Here is a 27,813-nt window from a genome sequence, read left to right as displayed (position 1 = left end):
AGCTTCTCAGTTATACTGGGAGAGAAAAATAAAAACCATTTTTGCAATAGCTACAAGACCACAAGCTTGACCTTAAAGATAATGGGGATCAAAACTTCACCACCTAGAATGAAGGGTGATATCCTGATACTGAAAAACAAAGAAACACTCCAAAAAAAAAGGCAAAATTTGCAGTTTCGACAAAAAGGATAATCCTTTCAATCCTGATTACACTAACACCGAAGGTCAAACCCAAGTGCTGCAGAAGACCTGTTCTGAAGGAGAAAACTGAGAATGTACATCTGAAAAGTCTATCAAACGTCATTTAGAAGCTCTTCTAACTGACAAAAGCATCAAAACGTAATTTCATTTTCTTTTCGTTTACCAGGTTCTGAGTGTAGGAATTCACAGCATTGGAGTTGCCTTCCACCGATGAAATTGGATCATCATGTTGGGAATTAGTGAACACCAGTGACTGAGTGAGGTTTGCCTGTTGGGGTGCTTCACACGAGTTGGTTTCTGTTACAGTATCAGTTGAGGGTTTTTGAAGCAATGTTGCTAGATCAGTGCTTAAAAAAAGACAAGTTTATTTTCAGACCTTTTAACAGGTTCTGCAAGGACTGTAAAACTGATTCTGGAGGCACTTAACACTTAGACTAGATTTCCTTCCTAAAAACTGCGCAATCTGGCTTACAGGGTGAAAATAAAGTTGGCTCTTATGAAATGGGAAGAAATACCCCCAAAAACTGAAAACCGCTGCAAACCAATATGAAGGCTTATTGCAATCTTGTATTCAATCACATGGTTGTCAGCCTAGTATCTGCAAATTAGATAAGAAGGGAGAGAATTGGCACTGGAATTGGTTGATTCAGTTGTGGGAACGAGATTAGGCACCAGGCATTTGTAGACACACGTTCAAACCATTAAATCATAGCCATCAACTAAAAGTAACCCCAAATACCTATAAGCCTGGATAAGGAGAATTGAAGTTGCCAGATGGTATCTGTTGCATCCTACTGATTAATGAGATACAGAGTGTGGAGAAGTAAGTCTACCTTGTTGGCTGTAGATGGTAAATAAGATTGACGGGTGTTGATTGTTCAAGTTATCCTGCTCCAAAGCAAGCAATCGTTGGAACAAGTTCATTGTACAAGTTGACTGCTCTGATAATTATCTGGTCTTGCATTAAGTATTTAGTTAATTACCATTTAAAGTAAAATTACTCACTGAGGGCTACACAATGCTGTATTCTGAAGAATAATTCTACAATAAACTAGAGAACAATCTTCCACAAATTAACATTCCTAGCCAAGACAAGTGAGCAACTAGAGCCAAATTTAGCAATAAGGATTTTTAGTGATTTACTTGAATGACTATGGACTTGGAAATTATTTCCAATCATCATATCTGCTAAAATTGAGGTTTTCTGGAGGTATGAATCTTGGCATATTCCACAAACAAGTATTTTACGGCAACTTCAGAAAACATGGTATATCATTGAAATGGAGAAGATTTGAACCCATTCAAATTTGGTTTGAAAGATTTTCAGACTTCACTTGCAGATTCAGATACATTGAAGAAATTCTAAGAGCTGCAGTTTGGGCTTAATTTTTTGGTTCAGAAACCAGTTCAATTAAAAACAGATGAACATAGCTGACAAATACTTGTTCCAAAGTAATTAAAGAAATTGGCATTACAACACTGCACGGAGATATGAAGCACAGGCTTGCTCAGAGGTTGGCTTGACAGCATCAAGAATTGGATTTCGCCAGGAATGCACAGTTGTAACAAGCACTCAACTCCATACTGTACCAATTTCAAAAGCTGGTTTAAAATTTACAAATGCAATTATCTAATTTGATAGTCTACATTAACATGTTTTAATGAGTGACTGCATGCAAAGACAAATGTTTCATACCTCAACCCTGGAGTGACTTGGTTCTCCATTCTTGCAAGAGTGGAAGCTGTAAAGACCTTTGTTTCTGTCAGCTGCTTAAAAAATACATAAGAATGCTAACGGTTAGGTTAGGCAGGTCTGCATTTTCTCAGCAATACAAATACAAGATCAAGCAAAAATAAGAGATGCTGGAACTATTCAGTGGATCAGCAGAATCTGTGGATATAGTAGTTAACATTTCAGGTGAAAATGACCTTTCCTCACTACAGAAGGTATTTACCCACTGTATTAATGGTGTTTCTCTCAAAAAAGTGCTGCTGAATAGACTGAGCACATCCACTAGGTTTTGAACACTTGGTTTCAATTTCCACTATGTGCAGAATTGCACTTTTGTTCAGGTAGCTTTAATAGGTACTTAAAATAGACAAAAAAGTCATAAAAGGAGCTGCTCTATAACCAGCTTAGCCACGCAGACTGGAAAGGTCTCAGTCACTATCCTGCTCGTGCCCCATGAGTGATTTCAGTCAGAGAATATGGGAAGAAGTGCCATTAATTGCTCTAGAAAGGGGAGCATAGAAACAGAAAACTAAGTAATTCAACCCATCAAATTTACTTCACCAGTAAAGATGATCATGGTTCTGATAATCTCAAAATCAACATTGCTGCCATCTGGCTCTGCCTTAAAATTTTTAGAGACTCAAATAAACTCTGTTGGAAAATGAAATTTGAACTAAATCAAAACTGTAGGGACTTCCACTGTAATAGTACACCAGTAATAGAATTCCAAAGACTTGACCCTAAAATCCCAAATCTGTTTTAAATGGTCAACTGATTTTTAAAGTGTGGCCCCAAGTTATAGATTCTTTCATAGGAGGAAACATCCTCTCCACATCTACTGTCAAGAATCCTTAAGATTTTCTTTGTTGCAATCAAGTTGCCTCTTAGTCTAAACCTGGCAGATACAAGCCAAGTCAGTCCAGCCTCAAGACAATCTAGCTATTCTAGGAATGAGTCAAACAAATTTCTGAATTCAGAAATTATCCCTTAAATAACAAAAGCAACACTTGATACTTATCCTATCCACACAATGCAAAAACTTCCTCAGCCTCATCATAATTTTCTCTCATCTTTGCAACATCAGCAAATTTGGCAACCGCACCTTATAAAACCATTAAATCCTGATTGGACTGGACAGGGTAGACGCAATAAGTTAGTTCTTAATGTTGGGTAAGTCCAGAACAAAGGGTCCCAATCTAAGAATAAGGGGTAAGCCATTCAGGACTCAGATGAGAAAGAATTTCTCCAGTGAGTTGCGAACCTATGGAATTCTCTCCCACAGGAAGCTGTTGCCAGTTCATTAGATATATTCAAGAGGGAGCTGGATAAGGCTAAAGGAATCAAGGAGTATGGGGAAAGCATGCAAACGGAATACTAAATGCATGATCAGTCATGATTGTATTGAATGGTAGTGCAGGCTCAAAGCCTGCATGTATGTTGTGTTTCTATGTTTTGACCCCTTCATCCAAGTCATTTTTGAATATTCATGTATGATAAAATAAATTAACAGCAGAAATACAGGCTAATGAGTATGATCTAAGCTATTAGAGACACTTATTAAAGAGACATGTTTACAAAGAGATTAAAGTTAGGAACTAAATGGTCAGGTTTGTGACTTTTCTGTTGGACAGGCAAAGAGGATGGAGTGGTGAGGCAGCATTATTGGTACAAAATGAAATTTAGTTTAGCAAGAAACAAAACCTTGAACTGAAAGATGTAGGATCAATATAGGTGTAGGTAAGAGATAGAGGAAAAGACAACAACACTAGTAGGAATAGTCTAAAGGCCAAGGTAAAAACAATGACTGCAGATGCTGAAAACCAAATACTGGATTAGTGGTGCTGGAAGAGCACAGCAGTTCAGGCAGCATCCAACGAGCAGCGAAATCAACGTTTCGGGCAAAAGCCCTTCATCAGGAATAAAGGCAGTGAGCCTGAAGCATGGAGAGATCTAAAGGCCCCCTACTGTTGTGATATGGTAGGACAGAAAAGCAATTAGGATTTAATGAGAGCATGTAACAAAAGGCAGTACACACTAAAGAGTGACTTGAATCTTCAAACAGATGGAATAGTCAGATTGGCAGGGGAAGACATGAGGAAGAGTTCAGCATATGAGAGATAGTCTAGGGAACTCTCTCTCTCATTGGCTAAATTCAGTTACATTGTTGGGGCTGTATTACAGGCCTCCCAACAGTGAGCTTGAAGTAGAAGAACAAATAGGTAAACAGATTATGGAAAGATGTAGAGGCAATAGGGTAGTGGTGATGGGAGATTTTAATTTTTCCAACAATGACTGGGATACACTTAGGTGTCAGAGGTCTGGATGGGGTAGAATTTGTAATCAGCGTTCAGGAGAGTTTTCTAGAGCAGTAGGTCAATAGTCCGACGAGGGAAGGGGCCATATTGGACCTGGTATTGAGGAATGAGCCAGGACAGGTCGTAGACGTTGCAGTGGGGGATTTCTTTGGGAGCAGTGACTAAGATTCTGTAAGTTTTAGAATACGCGCAGACAAAGATGAGTGGTCCTAAGGGAAGAGTACTAAACTGGGCCAAGGCCAAGTATATCAAAATTAGGTAGAAGCTGGGCTTTAGTAAAGCATTTGATAAGGTTCCCAATGATAAACTAATAGAAAGCCAAGTCACATGGTGTGCAGGCTGTTCTAGCTAGGTGGATAAAGAACTGGTTGAGCAACAGGAGACAGTAGTAGTTGAAGGGAGTTTCTCGAAATGGAGAAAGGTGACCAGTGGTGTTCCACTGGGGTCAGTGTTGGGGCCACTGTTGTTTGTGATATACATAAATGATCTGGAAGAGGGCGCTGTTGGTATGATCAGCAAGTTTGCAGATGACACGAAGATTGGTGGAGTAGCAGAAAGCATAAGGGACTGTCAAAGAATACAGGACGATATAGATAGATTGGTAAGTGGCAGATGGATTTCAATCCAGACAAATGGGAGTTGATGTGTTTTGGCAAGTCTAATTCTAGAGTGAAAGACACAACAGAAGACCCTTGGGAAAAGTTGATGGGCAGAGCGATCTGGGAGTGCAGGTCCACTGTACCCTGAAGGTTGCTGCACAGGTGAATAGAGTGGTCAAGGCGGCATATAGTATGCTTGCCTTCCATTGGACGAGGTATTGAGTATAAGGGCTGGCAGATCATGTTAAAATTGTATAAGACATTGGTTCAGCCACATTTAGAATACTGTGTACAATTCTGGTCGCCACATTAGCAAAAGGATGTGGACGCTTTGGAGAGGATGCAGAGAAGGTTTAAGAGGATGTTGCCTGGCATGGAAAGTGTTGAAGACAGGTTGAGTAGGTTAGGTTTGTTTTCATTAGAAAAAAGGAGACTGAGGGGGGACCTGATTGAGGTTTACAAAATCTGAAGGGTATAGTCAAGGTGGATAGAGAGAAGCTTTTTCCCCAGGGTGAAGGATTCAATAACGAGAGGTCACGCTTTCAAAGTGAGAGAGGTGGAAAGTTTAAGGGGGATACACACGGTAAGTACTTCATATAGAGGGTGGTGGGTGTCTAAAATGCATTGCCAGCAGAGGTGGTAGAGGCAGGCATGGTAGATTCATTTAAGATGCGTCTGGACATATGCATGAGTAGGTGGGGAGTAGAGGGATACAGATGCTTAGGAACTGGGCGACAGGTTTAGACAGTAGATTTGGATCAGCTTAGGCTTGGAGGACCGAAGCTGTAAATTTTCTTTGTTCTAAAACCAAAGTTGAGGACCCAACTAGGTGTCAGGCTATTTTGGAGCTGGTGATGTATAATGAGGTGGGTTTAACAAAATGTCATAGTGAAGATCCTCTCAGAAACAATGATCATAACATGGCCAAATTTAGCATAAACAAGTTTAGCCATGAAGACAACTGAGGATCAATGGTTCAGAAAACAGTTCATGGTTCACAGCAAAGGCACAGTCCAGTGAGGAAGGAGGATTTTAGGAAGAGGGTAGGTCAATCATGGTTAACAAGGATAATTAAGGACACATCCTTCATGAAGATGAACATTTTCCCAATAAGCCTACAGTTACCAGTTTCAGGAAAGAGGTTACTTGATAGGTTTTCCAAAATCTTGGATTTTTGTGGGAACAGAAGGCCAATAATAGACACTACCAATCAATATGATGGCTGATCAAACATTTCACTGCTTTTTACCTGTCCCATCTCTACAATCTTGTAAGCCATTAGTAATTAGAAACGTGTCAGAAACATACAAGATAGAAGCAGGTGGCAGCCTTTTGGCCCTTTGACACTGCTCTGCCATTCATCACAATCATGGCTGACCGTTCAACTCAACAGCCTAATGCTGCTTGCTCTCTGACCTTTGATCCCATTCACACCAAGAGTGATATCTAGCCACCTCTTGAATACATTCAATGTTTGGCATCAACTACTTCCAAAAAGGTAAGAATTCCACAGGCTCACTACTCTAGGTAGTGTCTCATCTCCATCCTAAAATGGTCGACCCCAATCTGGACTGTGACTACTGGTTCTGAACACACCCATTATCAGGAATATCCTCCCTGCATCTACCCTGTTAGAATTTTATAAATCTCTATGATACTGGAACATTGCTTCCACAGCCCTCTGTGGTAGAGCATTTCAAAGGAATCTCAATCATATACATTAAAAAGATCCTCATCCCAGAACCAAACAACATTGCCTTTATTTTTAAATTGTGCCCTATGGTTGTAGATTCCCCAGCCAGCTTATCTGCAACAACAATGTCCTTCCCTTCAAGTAATTCTGTAAGTTTGAATAAGATCACCCCTCATTGCTTGAAATTCTAAAGAATACAGGCCCACTTTGCCCAACCTTTCATAAGGCAGTCCTGCCATCCCATATACAAATCTGGTCACATTCCCTCTCTTAACGAAGGTCCTTCCAGAGCTAAACCAAAGGAAAACTGCACACAATGCTCTAGGTACACAGTCTAACTATACTCTTATCCAATTGAAGACTTCATGAACCGTAGAGTCAAATTCTTTTGCAATAATGGTCACCTTCCTTTAGCCTTCCTCATAGCTTCCTGCATCATTTTAGCATCCAATGACCATCAACAAGGGCACCTCTACCTCTTTGCACATCTATATTTAACCGCAAGAGATACCATTTAAAAAGTGATACCCTGTACATCTGTTCCTCATACCAAGGTGGATAACCTTGCATTTTTCCAAATGATCATCCATTTACCATTTCCTTAACCAGACATTAAGCTTGTCTAAATCATCCTGAGCTGCTTCACATCTTCCTGACATCACATTCTGATTTAGCTTTTAATTTATTATCTGCAAATTTGTAAATGTCACATTTAGGTCCCATCTCCAAACCATTGATTTGAATTGAACAGCTGAGGCCCCAAGCACTGATCCTTGCAGTACCCAACTCCATCTTCCAATGTGAGAATGACTTTTTACTAATGTTTTCCTAATTCTTAATCCAAGTGATTTAATTTTGATCACCAACCTCCTGTTGTAATCAAAAGCTTTTCAAAAATCAACATATATTACATCCATCAACTAATCTTTGTTGTTAGTAATGTCTTAAACTCAAGTTTGTCAAAAACTTTCCAATTCACAAATCCATGCTGACTTTGACCGAATGATTATCTTCCAAATACCTGTTTTATTACATTCGTGATAATGGATTCTGGCATTTTCCCTTACTAACGATTCAAGGCCAACAAGTTTGTAGTTTCCCACTTTCTCTTACTCCCTTAAACAGTAGGATGAAACTGGCAAGCTTCTAATCTGCAGTCATTTCAAACTCTTTAGAAGTTTGGAAGATAACTATCAATGCATTGATAATCTCAACAGCCACCTCCAACACCACTTAGATGTAGAATATCAGCTCCTGAAGACTTATCAGCTTTCCCGCACATTAAACCCTCATGACAATCTTCTTACTAATATAAAGTTCCTTCAACTTTATGTCCCTCACTATCTGGATCTCTAGTTCTAAGAGATTTCTTGTATCTTCCTAAATGAAATAGCCAAAGTCATCGTTTAGTTATTTTGCTACTTCTTTCTTCCCCATATTATCCAAACTCTGCCTTTATTGGACTGACATTCACTTCAAGCAGAAAGGAAACATTTGACATTCCCATAGAAGTAATTAGTCCTTTACCTTTCCCTAGATTGCATTATTTTCCATTCTCCCTTTCCCCGGTTTGTCTTCCTTTTCTATATTCTAAAAACTCCCATTCCCCAGAATTACTATTTTTCCACTTTATACGCCTTTAACTCCATATAATCCTTAAGTTTCCGAGTCAGATGCTTGCATGATTACCCCCAGGAACAGCCACTATTTCTTTAACTACTTCCTTCAATGTCCAAGGACAAATCCCAGATCTGGGGACTATTAGCCTTTAACCTCATTTATTTCCCCATTACTTTTTCCTTGAGCAATTTTCTAAGGAGCTACATTCACATTGGACACTCATTTAAATAAGATCGCTGTTCACTTTTATATTACTTGATTTTTTTTCTTCGCTTTAAATGTTTTGTTGGTTTTTTTAGGAAAAATGTATTGTTTTTATTTCCTAAATTCCTTGATTAGTTTATTCCCTTGCTAGTAACCTCATCTTTCAGAGGCATATCTTCATTCGGAGTCAAACTAACATCTGGCATTGTTCCTCAACTATCTTTTTATCAAATGCCTTTCCCAGTCCACACCAACCAACTCTGCCCTCATTCCTTTGTAATTACCCTTAAGTTTAGCAGAATTGTTTCTGACCCAAATTTCTTCCCCTCAAAACAGAATGCTAATTTGTTATAATGTTATAAATCAGTGTTGCATTAAAAATCTTTTAACCTGACATTGTTTATTCAATCTGCCTCATTACTGATCCAAAGCAACCCGATTCCTGCATGGATCCACAACATTATTCTCAGAATCTGTCCCAAATACACCTCAATTCTTCATGGTTACTTTTACCACTGGATTTTCCTCAATCTACACAATAAACTTAGCCATGATTAATATATGGCATTTTTACATGCCCTCTATCATCTCAATTTATTTCTTACAGTATAAACACTGTTGGGGAACCTATAAACTACTCACCATTATTGCCTTCCCTTGTTATTTCTTATCCTCCATCCATATGGATTCTGAGCTTTCTGATTGAAAATAATTTGCTATTGAATTTATTCCATCTTGTACTAACAAAGCTATCCCACCAACCTTTGCTTCCTGCATGTATTCAAAAACTGAAATATCCCATAATATTTAGTTTCTAGCTCATCTAATGCGGATACATTCTTTTGCTTTAAAAAAACATGTTTCCCCTCTCCCAAACTCCCTTTTCCCCAGTAGTTTACAGCCCTCTCTGTAGCACAAGTTATTTCATCAGTCAGGACACAGATACCAGCACAATTCAAGTGAAATTCGTACCACTACATCAGCTCCCTTCTACAGGTCATAACGCATGCTTTGTCAATACAGATTGGCTATAACATGACAAATTGCAGACGCTGTTTGGATAATGCAAGCTTCCTACTCAAGTATAGCAATTTTCTATAGCTGTTTTCCATAGCATGGGGCTACAAAAAGAACTCAACTGCCACATTATACCAGAACAAACTATACTACTGTTGGTGCCTGTGCCCCATAAACTGAAACTAATTGCACCGACACAAATCAGCTCCTTGACTTTACCATATGCCAGTTTACCCGTGGCTCATGTGGTAGTCCCAAGATTACCTTTGAGGTTTTGCTTTTCAATTTAGTTAACTGTTTAAATTCTTCCAGCAGAACCTTTCCATTTTTATCAAGGTGACTGGTCCCAACCAGGTCAACACCTATATCCCTTTCCTCCCCCTCTATATTCCTCTCAACCCTGAGGTGTCCTAATCCTGGCACTGACCAGGTACAGCCTTTGGGATTTCCACTCATTGTTACAGAAAACAGTATCTACCCCTGTAATTGTATGGGCCCTTATCAATACGATGTTCTATTTCTGCCCCCACTTGAAAAATGGCTCCCTGTACATGGCACTTTGGTCAGTTTGGTCATCTCCTCACCAGACACCACTCCGCCCAAAACAGGTTGTAAGATACTCAACTGTGGGCTACATGTAACAGCCAAGGTTCCTCAGCTGTTGAGTACCCTCCCCTCTGGTCTCCGTTGCTATTACAACCACCAGCTGTCTCCAAATTTGAATTACTTAACTTAAGGGGTGTGACCACCTCCTGAAGCAAAGCATCCAGCTAAAATCAACATGAAAATAAAAAGGAGAAATATACGGATTCTAATTTTACCATTAGTAAAACAAGGTGACAGAACTCCCAGAGTTTAGATCAGAGTGGTGCTGGAAAAGCACAGGTCAGGCAGCATCTGAGGAGCAGGAAAATCGATGTTTCAGGCAAAAGCCCTTCATCAGGAGTAGAGGCAGGGAGCCTCCAGGGTGGAGAGATGGATAGGGAGGAGTGAGGGATGCTGAGGAGAAGGCAGCACTCGCAATCAATTCAAAAATAATTAAGATCTGGTCAACCAAGTTAAAAAAATGTAAACAGGTTAAACTTTTCAAATAAGGGCTAAACTTCCCAGTGACTGCACCTGACATTTTGTACTATACATCATAAGGCAATTTCATTACAAAATCAAGGAGTTACCAATCAAGTATTCTCCTTATCCACAAGGATTTTGTTCCTGAGAACTTCTGTGAATGATGAAATTCACAATTACGGAGCTCATTAAAAATGGGTTAAAAATCATACACGCAACGTTTGTCTGCAGATACATGCCATTCTGCTATAACGAGACTGACGAATTGGGGACTATTTCTAAAGCATGAGCTTTTAAAATATATTGGCTCTAACACTATTACATCCACGCTTTAAGCACTGTTTCTAAAGTGCAATTTTTCTATATGGGGTTGCACAACAATGCAACCATCGTGTTATAGAAGCACTTCTTGAATTGACTTTTGTTGTTACTTATTTTTTGGCACAGATAGGCGATTTCATGATTAAGTGATATCAGATAAAGATCTACTGTAATATAATTTTCTGGAATTCATTAGTGGGATGAGGGCATCACTGACTAGGCCAGCATTTATTGCCCATCCCTAATTGCCAAGAGGGCTGTTAAGAATCAACCACATTGCTGTGGGTCTGGAGCTACATGTAGGCCAGACCAGGTAAGGAGGGAAGATTAGCTTGCTCCAAGAAAAGGGCATAAGTGAACCAAATGGTTTTTCTGACAACAGTAGATTCATGATCATTAGACTCCATTCCAGATTTACTTTTCTTGAATTCAAACTCCAACATCTGCTGTGGCAGGATTCATACCCACATCCTCAGAACATTATGAGTTTCTAAATTAAGAGTCCACTGATAATACTACTGGACCATCACGTTCCCTGTAATTCAGACAAAGTCAGGGATTCTCAAAAGTCAGTTTTTTTAAAAAAATTTATTCATTTGTGGGATTCACTGGCTGGACAGAATTTTTAACCCAATCCTTGAAGGTGATAAGCTCCCTACTGCTTACCCACAATACATTAGGAAGAAAGCGCCAGGATTTAGAGTTCAGTTCAACAAAACAGTATTTTATGTAATTCAACCAATGAATAATCCAGAAATAAAAACAAAATCTGAGATAATAGATTTTCTGGGACTAAGTGGCATGATCAGTTATGCAATTTGAATGGATTTAAGGTTCTTATTTAGTGCACTGTGTGCGAACAAAATGTGCTGATATATTACGAGTACACCAAATATCTTAGAATCATACAGACATACAGCACAGAAACAGATCCTTCAGTCCAACTCATCCACGCCAAACATGCTTACTTAATCTAGCTCCATTTGCCAGCACTTGGCCCATATCCCTCTAAACCCTTCCTATGTACCCATCCAGATGCCTTTTAAACGCTGTAATTGTACAGCCTCCACCACTTTCCTCTGGCAGTTCATCCCATACACATCCTCTAAGAAAAAGTTAGGTTTTAACTGAGTTTTATTCTTCAGTTACCAACATCTATTTTAAAAAGGTGCACTGACCTTTCCGACACTTGGAGTAAACTAATGCCGCCACTTCAGTCGGATCAGAAGCCAAAATGCCTATTTTATGCTGTCAAGTCTGTACCACAAAAAAAAATACACATTCTACACAAGCCCCGTTTGTCCAGGACTAGGCCCATAGTCTTGAATGTTATGACATCAAGTGCTTACCAGAGCACTACTTAAAAAGGTTGGAGAATATTTGCCTCAACTACCCTCCTAGGCACTGTATCCTAGACACCCACCACCCTCTAAGTGAAAACATTATTCCTTCAATCCCCTCTAAATATCCTGCCTTTCATCTTAAAGATGCATCTTCGTGTTAATGGCCTTTCAACTAAGGATCAGCTGCTTTCCATCCACCTTGCTCGAAGCTCAATCCTCAGCAATATCATGGTGAATCCCTTCACCCATTCCAGTGCAACTGCATCCTTCCTATATTGCAGTTTACAGATCTGCACATCGTCCTCCCGCTATGGCCTAACCAAAGTCCTGTACAGCTCCATCAACCTCTTGACTCTTATTACTCATCACTGATAAAGGCAAGTGTCCCATATGCCTTCACCACTCCATTAACTTGCCGTGCCTCCTTCAGGATTCTGTGTATAAGAACCCAGCCCCCACCCCACCCCCCCTCACCAAAATCTCTCTTCCTCCAAGAAATAGTTTCTAAGTCAATCACTACTTCTCTCAGGAGAGATATTCAACTTTTGGTTGAAGTCTGTTTCAATTATGTTTGCAATTTTGAGATTACAGGACTTGACAGATTTTTCAAATTGCTATACTAAGTATTTTCAGTTGTAACATTTACAAACCAACTGGCATACACTAGATAAAACTGACATTATTCAAGATACTGGCATGTATAGAACATGTAAAGAAATTTAAATTAATAGATTGTTTAAGTTTAAAAACAGCCTTCAAATAAACAGACATAGAAGATATAAGTGCTACATTCAAGGTACTAGAGATGAGCTGTTTGATATTACTGACTTCCCCCACTGCAAAAACAAGCAGTCTGCCAAAAGGTTAACATTCTAATTTGTTTAACTAACATTGAATGAGGGGGTCTATTGGCACTGCTACATCACAAGACATATACAACAGCTGTTGTGGATCCAATGGCACATTTCTGAACAGAACTAAATTTATTACAGAGTACTAATCTTACCACAAGATTAAATTGCATCTAAAGAATCTATTATTTCATGCATGTAAAAAACTTTAAAATCAAGCAAAAGATGTCAATGCACCATTACGTATGATTAATTCTTGGGCAATTGGTATAAAAGTGCACCACAGACAGAGCAGCAATGACTATTAATTCTTAAGATACGAGCTCACAAACTACTGTAGGCCATTTCACAAATAATGCTCGAGTGACTTTGATGTTCTATCAACAGGTTTGAACACTTGAGGGGAAAAAAAGCATTCCAACACAAGTCTCTTACTTACATCTTCATTCCAGTCTTCAGTAACCCAGTCCTCCATGGAATTCTGCCAAGCACCTGGAATAACAGGAAAGGGGGGGTAAGATAGGATCTAACAAATCAATCTTATATATCCTTAAAAAATTTTAAGCGCACTAATATTTTCAGTGGACATTTTCCTACCTGTTCCATTATTTTGACTCGCCTCCCAAATTTCAGCTGTTGTTCCAAAACCATTATTTGTTGCAGAATCGGCATAGTCTATGGGGTTAAAGGTTCTGCAATTGAAATATACCAAGTGAATGCAAAGGGTATTTACATAATTAAGCAAAATGAGAGACTTTACAATGAAAAATTCAGATGGTCACTATTTAACAAATAGCATCAAAAATCACTTTGATGCTACAATGCATTTACAGTCACAGTCAGGACCATACAGTGCAGAAACAGACCCTTCAGTCCAACTCCATCCACGCCCACCAGATATCGTAAACTGATCTAGTCCCATTTGCTAGCATTTGGCCCATTTCCTTCAAAACCCTTCCTATTTGTGTACCCATCGAGATGCCTCTTAAATGTTCCAAATATACCCGTCTCATCACCAGTTTGTTTCACATATTGCCAGAGGTGGTGGTGAAGGCAGGTGTAAATCCTAGAATGCTGAACAATCCAGCCTCCCTTTAAGATGACCTGTTAAGATCAAACCTCTATTTACTGTCAGAATAATAAGCACTCCATTTAAAAAAGTCTCGCTCTGCTAATTTTAGGTAGTCTGTCCTTTTCCAGTTTTCTGCATTGCACTACATCTCATTTTTGCCCTTCAATTTAAATCAATAGCATAGATTTCAACTCTAAACATATTAAATAGTGATGAATTATACCAGATTACATCAACACATCTGCAAGACAGTTGACAGCATGACAGCGCTTTTAATACATGGAACCTAAGAAAAATACTTACTTACCCCATACCTTGTGCTGAAAATCTTCCTGCTCCCCTACCTCTGTTACGTCCACGAAATCCTACAAATTTGAAGAATGAAAAATTATCATAAACTGCACGGCTACAGTTTTCACAGGCTGCAATCCAACACTCAGATTGGGATTGCACCACTTGTGTACTCCTAATGTTGAACCAAGGTAAATATTTAATGTTAGAGCAAGCATCCCTCTTGATTGGGATTGCAGAGGAAGGAGGAGTGTGATGTCAACATCTCTGGAACACAAACAGCAGTTGGATCAACTGAAATATTTTTCTAATCGAGGAGAATCTGACCTTAGTGGCTGCAGGACCTCTTCTCAGATACTGCTGCCAAAAAACATGTGAAAAGTATGAGTCCTTGTCCTGGCCATCTGTTGACACTTCTATACATGCAAGGACAGTTTTTGTTATGAAGCTTGTTTCCCGCAATGTTGAATTGTTGGAATTTAGTAACAAACAAAAGAGAAGGCCATGGTATTAAGTGGTCATCTAAGGCTTAAAAAATACAGTTTTAAAAAAAAGATAGAAGACTACACAGCAACTAGCCTCCCAGCTATCAAAATTAGAACTGTGTGTTCTCAGATATCACTTCCAGTTCTTTCTATAGCTGAATCATTCCAGCACCAGCAATCTTTTGGTGAACATCCTCAGCACCCTGTTTTGTACAGTCACTCTTACTATGGTGTCATGACCAGAAAGGGTCACAGAGTTTGGTCTGTGATCTGGAATTCCTTTCTAATCTATTTCACCACTCATTTCCTCCTCCTTATTTCAGACCTTTCTTAAAAATAACCATGTTTGAACAAGCTTCAAATCATCCCTCCAGATATCTTTCTTTGGCTACAATTTTTTTGATTATGTTTCTATGATGTTGACAGAAGAAATTAAGTTTGAAAAATGAAGTATCCTTTTATCATGACTTATTAGTATCACGCATTGGCAACCATTTTGAATTCTGGAGTCATTGTAAATGCGAAAATATTTAGTGAAGATATCCAAAGTTCCCAATTTACGTGACTTAGTAAGTCAAATTAAAAGAACACCAGGTTTCCATATTTAACAAGAAAATGGAGATCCAAGATGGCAGCGACTCAGCAAGTCTGAGACTATAGTGCTCCTCCCAAGACCTAGGCAAAGTGGGCCAACCTCCCCCACCACACTCACCAAATCAATTAAAAAGTGTTTACTTAATGTAATTAGTGGTTTAGTACTAAACTTATACAGTTCAGACTCCTGTAAAAGTGACTAGGGGGAAAGGAACCCGCAGTTCTCAGGAGCCCCTCCCCCACCATCCCCAGCTGTAGCAGAGGCGTCTGCAGCCGCCCCAGGGGACTTACCTACGATGGCAAGCCTCGCAGAAATAATGTCCAAACTCGATGCGAAGATCGATGCTTTCATAGAAGAGTCCCGAAGTCGGTGGAATTCATTCTCGAGACATCGAAGAAATTGAATGCAGAGTTGGAGGGGCTGAGCTAAAGGCCGCGACCTCAGAGGCTATTGCAGAATCGGCCACGGATCGGGTCCGGACTCTCGAGCAGCAAGTCCGGACCTTAGAGAACCACACTTACAACCTCGAGAATCAAGGTAGTCAAAAAAATATTCGTTTGCTGGGCCTTCCCAAACAGGAAAGAGGCGGCCAGCTTACGAGGTTCCTCGAACAGTGGCTTCCGTAGTTATTGAATCTGGAGGCTGGATCAGGCCAGGTAAGGGTAGAATGGGCCTACCGGGTTGCAATACGTGAGCCTGGCTCGAACCAGCGCCACTGCCCGGTCCTGATCCGGCTGCAGAGCTATAAGGTGAGGCAGATGCTCTTGGAAGCCTCCAGAAATCTTGGGAAAGATCCCCAAGCCATGACTTATAAAAAGGTCCAAGATTATGTTATTTCAGGACTTTTCCTTAGTTTTGGTCCAAAAGAGGAAGTCGTTTGATGAAGCAAAGTAGTGTTTAAGGGATTTAAACATTCAATACTCCTTGCGCTACCCAGCTATACTACGCTTTAGCCATGAAGGATTAGTGTTTAACTTCGGATCACTGGAGAAGGCCAAAGAACTTTTGGACACTGACAAATTGTAAGAGTTAATTGATGTTGTTTTGCCCTACCCCCCATGCCGGCTTACCCCCCCACCCCCCCTTTTTTTTCCTTACAGGATGGCACAGTGACACAGTGATTAGCACTGCACCAGAGACCAGGGTTTAATTCCCGCCTCAGGTGACTGTGTGGAGTTTGCACATTCTCCCCATGTCTGCGTGGGTTTCGTCCGGGTGCTCTGGTTTCCTCCCACAGTCTATGCTAAATTGCCCGTAGTGTCATGCGAAGGGGTAAATGCAGGAGAATGGGTCTGGGTGGGTTGTGCTTCGGCGGGTCGGTGTGGACTTGTTGGGCTGAAAGGCCTGTTTCCACACTAAGTCATCTAATCTTACCTTACTGTTTAATATTATCTCCGGGGGATGGGAAGAAAGGTTTACTTAGCAATTTCCTTCCTCTCTCCTCTCCCACATATATAGGCCAGGGGGTCTAGTTAATGTAGAATTGGTGGGGGGAGGGGGGAAGAAAAAGAAGGGAGAGAGAGAAGGTGACTACTTTATCTTATCTTTGTCCTTGGGGAGCGGGGTTGCTTTCCCCCCCCTGTTATTTTGTATTCATATTTGCTGAGACTATAATTTTATAGTCATACATGTTCATATATGGTATTAATATTACCAAAAAATATCCAGGTTTTTTTTGGGGGGAAAAAAAAAAAGAGGGAGAGAAGAGATATACGGTACTCATTGTTAGTTCTACTTCAGTAGTATACCTGAATTTTCTTTATCCTATCGTGGGGTGCCTGGGTCAAGGGTGGGGCACTGGTTGGAAGAGGTTACGGTGGTGGTTTTTTGGAAAGAAAAAAAGTGATGGCCCCTGGGAATAAGGAGGAAGATCGCCAATTAAATACGTTTTATACTTTTTTTTACTATTTAGAAATGGTTTTTTTAATTATACTGATCTGAATGTACTAAAGAGATTTTACTTTTGTGAATTTTATATGCTCTATGCTCGGGATGTTTTGGATAAATACGGGTTTTGTTGAGATCTGCTGTTAACACATTCCGAGCATGTATATCACTGCACAATTTAGGTGTTATCTGTTGAATTTTTTTTTCCTTTTGAATAATGTAAGAATTTTAATGATACACTCTGGTTAGTTTTAAGTTAGACAAGTAGTTAGTTGAGTTTTGTCTTTTTTTTCTCTTGGTATTTCTTTTTTGTTTGATAGATTTTGGTTATCATTTAAGATTCAACTGCATATCAACATTTATACCTGGGTTTTTTTAGTTTTCTTTTGTAAACTTGTTAAAACATGTTAAAATTTTTAATAAAAATATCTTAAAAACAAGAAAATAACTCTTGTCACTTAACCAACTGTGTTCAACCAGTGACACATAGGAAATATGGACTACTAAGTTATAACTTGACAATTTCAACTCTATCCTTTACAATCAATGAAGCAGTTTTGAAGTATAGTCACAGGTGCAGTGCAGGAAATACAGATGCTTCTCGCTTAGTGTGTTCTTGCCTTTTTTTATTGCATGTTAATGCTTGTACAATTTTTAAATTTTTTCCCAGTTTGGGACACTTTAAACTCCAAATTTGTAATATATTGCAGTTCTAAATCTCTAGTGGAGGAATATCAATGGTGGAGTGCTGTGAATCCTTTGTAAATCTTTGCAATACTTTGCCAGTAATTTTGTGTTTTGTTGTTGGTGACAACGTCATGTCTTTTTCATGGAAAGATTGTTTATTCACTACTTTTTACCCTCTGTCTTATTTAAAAGAAACTATTTCACATTAAACATAACTACATAAAATATCAACAAATAAACCAGAAAGGACAGGGAGATTAGTGTCTGTGAAAAAGAAATGGAGCAATATCACATTTACTATAGTCGAATATAGTACAAGCCAAATGTAGGTGAAAAATCAGATGACTAGTCCCTGAATTTTGGAGCACGTCTTAAACATCGTAGATTAACCATTATAATGGTCTGTCAGAGCGAGTACCAAATTGTAGAAATTGCTTTTGCTCTATAGGCTCAATTCCCAGTAAAAACTGAATTAAAGTTATCCAAACCATTCACATGTAATATATAAAGTATAAGTAGAAATTTTACTGCTATTACCTCAACTGGTCTCAACCCTTGCTCCAAGGCAAAAGTACAGAGTAATAACTCACTGCATCACTGATGAATTGATTTAGAAACTTCTTAGTCAGTAAGCATCTATGCATGAATAAATCATGTTAAAGTGCCAACATTTTCACATTCTAACCTATAAAAGTGTTAAAGCATTCTTTAATGGCTTTTTTACAACACCCCTTTGCAAAAGATCTGATTGATCTGTTATAGAAACATGTCCTTTACACTCTGACACCGTTTAACAGTATTGAGTTTTTCGACGACTTGGAATTAGCAGACCACCATGATAAATTCTAGATTCACATAAGATGCTATTAGGTATTCAGCATAAATCCAGAGCTGGAAGATATAAAACACTAGATTCAATTCAGCAAGTAAAAATAAATTTGATGTCTCAGACGCCAAAATACAGACATTTAACATTTGATATACATACGACTAGATTGTCTGTTTAAAAGACTTCATTGTTTATCACAGATCCTCCGGCAAACTGCTAAAATGAAGATCTTTGTTGGAGCACGTATGTGGTTGCCTATTTCAGACATAATGTGATCAGTAGATATTAGCAGTTAGTCCGGGGATCTTTATACATTCTGATATTGTTTGTAGTTTTGTTTATTCTTCAAGTGATAAGGGCTTCACGTGCTGGGTCAGCATTTATTTCCCATCCCTTGAGATACTGAAGGGTGAATTTGCTGACCTGCAGGAAATTGGATGCCCTGAGGGTAGGGTGGTATGCTTCTGTCTTATAAGTAGAATGTAAGAAATCTACATCCCTACCGCTTGGCATTCAGAGCCATTTCCTAGTTATTCAGAGTAAAAGAATTACATTATCATCACCTATTCAGAATTAATAAGAACATTGCAATTAAAATTCTGACCATATCCTGTAGTTAAAAAATGATTCACAACATATCTGGCCATCTAGGGATGATGTACATTACATTGTTTCTGGAAATGATATGATCACTACATTGAGTCTTGAGTGTCATATGACTGTAGGGGAATGGCTAGGGTTGTCTTGTGGGCATTACTGACAGTAATGGGAAAAAAGTCTTGTACTGTATAAAGAAAATTAGAGATATCTTTGACACGACTCTGCTAGCACTGCGAAGTATGTTAAGGGTTTCTCCAGAAAGCTTGTACTTAGTAAAGTTTTGACACAGAAGTTGGCATGTTGCAGTTGCATCAAGGGTGTAAGAATCTCAAGAAAAAGAACCCAACACCCTGATTGCCCTTTTCAGACAGCTATAATGAACTACCTTCTTCAATTGCTGCAGTATATTCGGTGTAGGTGTACACAATGCGATTTGGGATGGAGATCCAGGACTATGACCCAGTGACAGTGAAGTAAGAGTGATATAGTTCAGGATAACAATGGCTTAGAGAGGAACTTTTAGGTAGGTGTGTACCCACTAATCTGTTGTCCTTGTTCTTCTAGATGGTAGTGGCAATGAGTTTGGAAGGTGCTGTTTTATGGGCCTTGGTGACTTTATAGATGGCACACAGTTGCTACTATGTATTGGTGGTGGAGAGAGTGAATGTTTGTGGTTTTGTGTCAGTCAAGCAGGCTCCTTTATCCTGAATGGTATCAAGCTTTTTGATTGTTGTTAGGGCTGTACTCATCCAAACGACTGGAGAGTATTTCATCACATTCCTGACTTGTTGATGGTGGACAGGCTTTGGGAGTCAAGAGATGTGTTACTTGCTAGGAGGAAGTGAGGACTGCAGATGCTGGAGATCAGAATCAAAACGTGTGGTGCTGGAAAAGCACAGCCGGTCAGGCAGCATCTGAGGAGCAGGAGAATTGACATTTTGGACATAAGCCCTTCATTACTTGCTGCTGAATTCCTAATGTCTGACCTGCACTTGTAACCAAAGTATTTACATAGCTAATCCAGTTCAGTTTCTGTTTACTGGTAACCCGAGAATGTTGTTAGTGGAGGATTCAGCAATAGTATTGTCTTTTGAAAGTCAAGGGATGATGGTTAGAATCTCTTCTGTTGGAGATGATAGTTACCTGACACGTTTGTGCCGTGAATGTTACTTGCCACTTTCCAGTAGGGCCAGAGAAAGGGATAAACACATGAGTAGGAAGGGAATAGAGGGATATGGATTCGGTTAATAAACAGGTTAAATGTGGCAAGTAGGCTTGGAGGGCCAAATGGCCTGTTCCTGCGCTGTATTGTTCTTGTTCTGAATCACCCTGCTGCTGGTCCTGGCCCTGGCCTCAGGCCCTACCTCTGACCCAAGCACACGACCCTGTTATTGGGTTCTGATGTACCCTCCTGCCTCAGATGTGCTTGTCAGCTCAGGCCTGGATATTATTCTGGTCTGTTGCATTTGGACACAGACTAATTCAGTGTCTGAGGAATTGCAAGTGGCACTGAACATGTGCAATTATCTGATTTTATGACAGAAAATCATTAATAAGACAGCTAAATATGTTTGGGTGTAGGACTCTACATAGAAAATAGGTACAACAGTAGGCCATTTGGCCCTTCCGGCCTGCACCACCATTCAATATGATCATGGAATTTCAGTATTCTATTCCTGCTTTCTGTCCATTGCCCCTTGATCCTTTTAGTCAAAAGGGTCACATCCAGCTCACCTCTTGAATATATTTAACAAACTGGCTCCAACAGCTTTGTGTGCTAGACAATCCTATAGGTTCACAACTCTCTGAAGAAATTCTTCCATATATCAGTCCTAAATGATTTACCCCTTATTCTTACACTGTGACCCCGAGCTGTTTGGGTTAGATGCTCCTAGCAGGGTATAATGTGGACACGATGGGTTAAACGGCTTGCTTCCGCAATATAGGGATGCTATGGGTTAATAGTTCAGGTGAGGAAACTGCATGTCATCTCCTAGGTGTCCTTGTACACCAGTTGCCGAAAGTAAGCATGCAGGTATAGCAAATGGTGAAGTGTGAAAATGGTATGTTGGCCTTCATAGCAAGAAGATTAAAATACAGGAGCCAAGATCATCTTACTGCAGCTGTTTAGGGCATTGGTAAGACTGCACCTGAAAAATTACGTGCAGATTTAGTCTCCTTATCCAAGGAAAGATATTCTAGCTTTGCAATTCTTTAGAAGATTTGTGGCTCAGGTTGAAGTTCTCCAAACATTTATGGGTGCAATATACACTAAAACTAGTCTGATGATGGGAAACCAATGCCATCTGACTGAGCGCCACCATGAACAGCTGTACTTCCTGCATCAATGCCTCAGATAACACTTACTACCAAAATGTCTCTAATACAAACCACTGCTTAACGCCCCACAAGCCGAAAAATAATAGCAGAACAGAATGGCTGCAGAATATTGTGAAAAATGGAGGGTTGTCTTTCAGACTAGAGGCCTGTGACCAGTGGAGTGCCACAAGAATCAGTGCTGGGTCCTCTACTTTTTGTCTTTTACGTAAATGATTTGGACGCAAGCATAAGAAGTACAGTTAGTTAGTTTGCAGATGACACCAAAATTGGAGGTGTAGCGGACAGCGAAGAACGTTACCTCCGATTACAACAGGATCTTGACCAGATAGGCCAATGGGCTGAGAAGTGGCAGATGGAGTTTAATTCAGATAAATGCAAGGTGCTGCATTTGGGAAAGCAAATTTTAGCAGGACTTGTACTCTTAATGGTAAGGTTCGAGGGAGTATTGCTGAACAAAGAGACCTTGGAGTGCAGGTACATAGCTCCTTTAAAGTGGAGTCACAGGTAGATAGGATAGTGAAGAAGGCGTTTGGTATGCTTTCCTTTGTTGGTCAGAGTATTGAGTACAGGAGTTTCAAGGTCATGTTGTGGCTGTACAGGACACTGGTTAGGCCACTGTTGGAATATTGCGTGCAATTCTGGTCTCCTTCCTATCAGAAAGATGTTGCGAAACTTGAAAGGGTTCAGAAAAGATTTACAAGGATGTTTCCAAGGTCAGAGCATTTGAGCTATAGGGAGGCGCTGAACAGGCTGGGGCTGTTTTCCCTGGAGCGTTGGAGGCTGATGGGTTACCTTAGAAGTTTACAAAATTATGAGGGGCATGGATAGGGTAAATAGACGAAGTCTTTTCCCTAGGGTTGGGGAGTCCAGAACTAGAGGGCATAGGTTTAGTGTGAATGGAAAGATAAAAGAGACCCAAGGGGCAACTTTTTCACACAGAGGGTGGTACGTGTATGGAATGAGCTGCCAGAGGAAGTGATGGAGGTTGGTACAATTGCAACATTTAAGAGGCATTTTGATTGGTATATGAATAGGAAGGGTTTGGAGTGATATGGGCCGGGTGCTGACAGGTGGGCCTAGATTGGATTGGGATCTCTGTTCGGTGTGGACAGGTTGGACCGAAAGGTCTGTTTTCATGCTGTACATCTCTATGACTATGTTAGATCAATGAAAAGGAGGTTTGTCAGGTTTTCTTATTGAGGTGGAAATTTTGTAAGTGACAGGGAGCAAGTTTTGGCAGAGTGAGCAGTTTCCTCAACTATAAAAGAATAGTTGAGGAATTTCAGCGCTTAAGTTTAGTTTTAACTCCAAAAATAATGATCTATTTTCAAACAAACAGTCACGTTCACTTAATATTAGATCTAGGTCAACAGGTTAGAAACAGGAAATATTTATTGGAATATGAAATACGAACATATCATAAAGAGAACTTGAAAAAACAAGTTACATCCTAGGAAGTCTGGCTATTGAGGGAGTGCAGCGTAGGTTCACGAGGTCAATTCCTGGAATGGCAGGATTGCCTTACACTGAAAGACTGAAGCGACTGGGCTTGTATACCCTTGAGTTTAGAAGACTGATAGGGGATCTGATTGAAACGTATAGGCTTATGAAAGGACTGGACACACTGGCAGGAGGGAACATATTTCCGTTGATGGGGGAGTGCCGAACCAGAGGACACAACTTAAAAATACGGGGTAGACCATTTAGGACAGAGATGAGGAGAAACTACTTCACCCAGAGAGTGGTGGCTGTGTGGAATGCTCTGCCCCAGAGGGCAGTGGAGGCCCAGTCTCTGGATTCTTTTAAGAAAGAATTGGATAGAGCTCTTAAAGATAGTGGAGTCAAGGGGTATGGAGATAAGGCTGGAACAGGATACTGATTAGGAATGATCAGCCATGATCATATTGAATGGCGGTGCAGGCTCGAAGGGCAGAATGGCCTACTCCTGCATCTATTGTCTATTGTCTAAGTCAACTTGTTACAAGTTAGTAAGAATAGATGAACTTCAGATAAATCAAAATGATATGGAACAACAAATAAATAATAATTTCCCATTTTGATTTTGGAATTGTCCCAAACTAATCAACAAAATCCGAAACAGTATTGCATGGATAATGAGTCTCATTATTATTTTATCCCAGGTCATAAGCAGTAAATGCTCATTGAAACTGGACTGTATACCTGTTTAGTAGAAGCTGCCTTTTACAGGCAGCACCAAAATTCATGGTGTGGGGGAAGCAATGGCATAGCGGTATTATTGGATGGTTAATCCAGAGACCCAAATAACATTCCAGATACCCAGGTTCACATCCTGCCAAGACAGATAGTGGAATCTGAATTCAATAAAAAAATCTGAAGAGTCTATTGGTGACCATAAACCCATTACAAATTGTTGGAAACACACCTGATTCACTAATGTTGTTTAGTTAAGTAAACCTGGTATCCTTACCTAGTTTGGTCTTCATATGACTCCAGTCCTACTCTTAACTGTCCTCTAAGCAATTAGGGCTGGGCAATAAATGCTGGTCTAGCCAATAATGCCCTCACCCAGTTAATGAACATTAAAAAAAAACATTCACTTGTCTGACCCAACTGCAGACCATTTTGCAATCTCCAAATCAACTCAACTACGGCAAAAACAAAAATATCAAGCTTAGTATAAAACTAAATTACTTGAAACCTGAAGGCAGAAGTCAGTCCCAACTAAACAACTAGTGTTGTTAATTTAGAAATGTTAACATCCAGAATAGAATTTTTGAGGAACCAACAGCTAGCTTGCAATGCAGTGATGCCACCAGCTTAGGTTCAAGGCACACTGGCTGAGGTTACCACAAAGGAGTCTCCTTCTCAACCTCCCCTCACCTGAGGCGTGGTGACACTCAGGTCAAACCATCACCATTGTCATCTGTTTCAGAGCCCTATGGTTTAAAACACGGGCAACTTTACTCTTACCTTCAGGACAAGAAATTGGAGAAAATCAGGATGAACGTTTGCTCACTGAACTGAAAAGGTTCGGTTTCACGAAACAGAACCTTTCAGCTCAGTGAACAAACCTACATCCAGAAACTCAACCTGAGCCAAACATATTCTCAAAGTTTGCTGGAGAAATTCAGCTGTTCTAGCAACATCTGCAGGCAGAAAACAAAGTTTTGAGTACAGTGATCCTCTTTAAAACTCATAGCAGTTACATCAAAGTAGTATGTACACTGATGATCAGAAGGAAGAGGTGGAGGAAGTACTAAGCAGGTAGGTGGACAGGAAGCCCAGAGAAAGAAAGTGAAGCAGACAAAAAGGGAATAAGATAAGAAGCCAAAGGGAAAAAGCTAGGTAACTGGTAATGACAGCTATGCATGACTGAAATGGGTTGTCTGTGCTGAAAGCAAGCCATGTCTTGACAGGATCTGAGCTGTGGGGGTGGTTAATAGACATAGGAGGTAATAGTCATGCAGTTAACATTATTTAACATGATAATGTGTTCTGAAGGCTGTCATGTCTCCAAGCAGAAGACATGGTGTTGCATTCCAGTTTGCATCAAGGCTTTCTGGAACACTGCAGCAGGCCAGAGACAGAAATGCTGGCTAGGAAGCAAAGTACTGCGTTGACGTGACAGGCAACCAGAAGCTCAGGGTCATATTTACAGAGACAGAGGAAAGTGATCACCCAAACTGCATTTCATCTTCCCAAAGTAGAAAATTGTATCGCGAACAACAAATACATGGACACTAAATGGAGTAAGGTGCAGGTAAATCATTACTTCACTTGGAATGCGTGCCTGGGACCTTGGATAGTGAGGAAAGAGGAAACATTAAATTGCAGAAGGTGCAAAACTTGCCTAAGGTCCTGTGGGGTGCTGGGAATGGAGCAGTGACTAGGGTGTCCTCGAAGCAACAATCTGCGGAATGCAGACAAGGGTGTCTGGTGGTGGCCTCCTTCTGGATGCAGTGGTTTATGATCCTTTGACTGCACAGGTTGGAGAGACCCCATCATTATCGTGGAAAAGGAAAGGGATTGAAGGCAGATATATGGGGAAAACCAGTCAGACACAGCTAACGACCATGACAGCAAGGAATTTTCAGTTGAGAAAATAAGCCCCCTGCAGAAGGCGTCATCAGAACAGAGCATAACAGATAATGAAAATGGAGAAATGGAATGGAGGTAACATGGGAGGTCAGTACACCAAACAACAGCACTGTCCTTGGTCAGTGGGCTTTACTACAAAGTTAGGACTGGATTTGGCAGCAGAGCGTGCACTAAGTTCAGAAAGTTCAGAAGGAGACAGCTTAGCTGAGAGCAAAGAAGTTAAGTTGAAGTCACAGGAGCAGTTCTTAATGAACAGGTTGAGTACAGGTAAAACATCAGATACAGGGGTTCAGGTGGAGAGAGTTTATTGAGAGTCTCAGTCTCCAATTCAAAAGCACTTTAGAAAAAACAAACTCTGCAACCTTCAAGTGAAAATTCAAGAACTCTAGAGGTGTTCACCTCAGCAGAGAACACACAATAAACATATGCTGATCATCCTGGTGAGAAATTTCATGAACATATTTAAAAGGTACTTCAGTTGTTCAAGTTGAATGTGCTGCATATGTTGAAGTAGGCAAGGGGCTTTGGAAAGAATACAGGTGAAGGCAGCAAGGCCAGCTTCCAAACTGAAGCAGCCAAATTATGAAAATAATTCCAAAGAGCTACTCTACTTCATTGAACCAGAAAATAACTGAATAGGAAGTCAAAACAAACATGAAAAATTTTGTGGTGTAAAACAAACAGGTTAAAGAGAAGTAACAATTACAACCTCAAATCATCCAAGGTTAGAACTAGGTTATACATCAGGACATACTTTTCAACCTTAGGAGAATGGTAAAACATACTAACATCATATGCAGTGTTCTTTCAGTGAGAAAGTACACAGAAAAAAGGTAGGAACTAGAACATGTATTCAGGAACAGTCTGTCCAAGCCATCAAATCACCTTTCATTTCACCCTATTGTCCATACAGGAAATTGTATATAGAAATTTCATTTAGGGTACACTGCATGTTTATTAAAAAACATGTATCAGAAAGTTACTTCAGCATAAAGAATAAACTTCAAAGTATTAAAATTTAGCGTAATTAGAATAATCAGTGATTACTGTCTCCTCCTTCGTACATCAGATACCCAAATTCATGAGGTGATCTCTCCTTTCTTTCATTTCATTCATAGATTGTGGGCATTGCTAATTAGATCAGCATTTACTGCCCAACCTAATTGCTCAGACAGCAGTTAAGAATCAACCATCTTGCTATGAATCTAGAGTCGCATGTACGCCAGACCACAATGACAGCAGTTTTCTTCCTTAAAAAGATTAGTGAACTACATTTTTTTTTTCTGACAACCAGCAATTATTTCATGGAGGAGAAAGTAAGGACTGCAGATGCTGGAGATCAGAGTCGGAATCAAGAAGTGCAGTGCTGGGAAAGCACAGCCGGTCAGGCAGCATCCGAGGAGTAAGAAAGTAGACATTTTGAGCACAAGTTCTTCATCCTGATTGAGAGCTTATGCTCGAAACGTCAACTCTTCTGATCATCAGATGCTGCCTGACCGGCTGTGCTCTTCCAGCAACTGTTTCATGGTCATAATTAGACTCTTAGCCCTCGATTTTTGATGATTTCAAACTCCCATCTGCCATAATGGGATTCAAACCTTGGTCCCCAGAACATGCCCGAGAAATTACAACTTTCCCTGAACACATCCAAAATAATAGAGAAGAAAGGATTCTCATTGCTCATGACAACTTCAAAGGTCAGATTTCATTAAGGTCAGCTCATCAAATATTATCTGTCCGCAACCTCTGTACCCTTCAAGGCCCTGATTTCTCCAACACATCCATATCAGACAAGGCTTCCAAAGAGGATAGCATGCTCACCTACTGCCTTTTCGAAATAACATCCACGATTGTAAGATCTACTCAAAAGAACTTTAACTTTCCAATATAGTACATGCATGCAGCTTCGTTGGTTACTACAGCCACTTTTCACCTAGGCACTTGCAGTGAAACTATTTTAACGTCTACATTATTATCTACATC

At 39.9% G+C, this 27,813-nt stretch overlaps 1 protein-coding gene across 5 annotated transcripts in view; it reads right to left on the bottom strand.

The window, feature by feature from the left end:
- ubap2a (ubiquitin associated protein 2a) overlaps positions 1-27,813 on the bottom strand; it is a 114,272-nt gene that overhangs the window by 60,050 nt on the left and 26,409 nt on the right. For 4 of the 5 annotated variants that reach the window (XM_072572817.1, XM_072572835.1, XM_072572843.1 and 1 more), the window contains exons 7-11: positions 14,344-14,401; positions 13,562-13,656; positions 13,404-13,456; positions 1,898-1,971; positions 365-548 (exon numbers count right to left, since the gene is read on the bottom strand). In XM_072572817.1, the coding sequence (XP_072428918.1) occupies positions 365-548; positions 1,898-1,971; positions 13,404-13,456; positions 13,562-13,656; positions 14,344-14,401 (464 nt within the window). The remainder of the gene's footprint in view (positions 1-364; positions 549-1,897; positions 1,972-13,403; positions 13,457-13,561; positions 13,657-14,343; positions 14,402-27,813) is intronic. The other variant, XM_072572827.1, reaches the window with a different exon arrangement.

Source organism: Chiloscyllium punctatum, chromosome 1 (assembly GCF_047496795.1).
Source record: "Chiloscyllium punctatum isolate Juve2018m chromosome 1, sChiPun1.3, whole genome shotgun sequence".
Lineage (NCBI taxonomy): Eukaryota > Metazoa > Chordata > Chondrichthyes > Orectolobiformes > Hemiscylliidae > Chiloscyllium > Chiloscyllium punctatum.
Note: the sequence above shows the minus strand (reverse complement) of the source record. Positions and strands in the feature narration are given on the sequence as shown.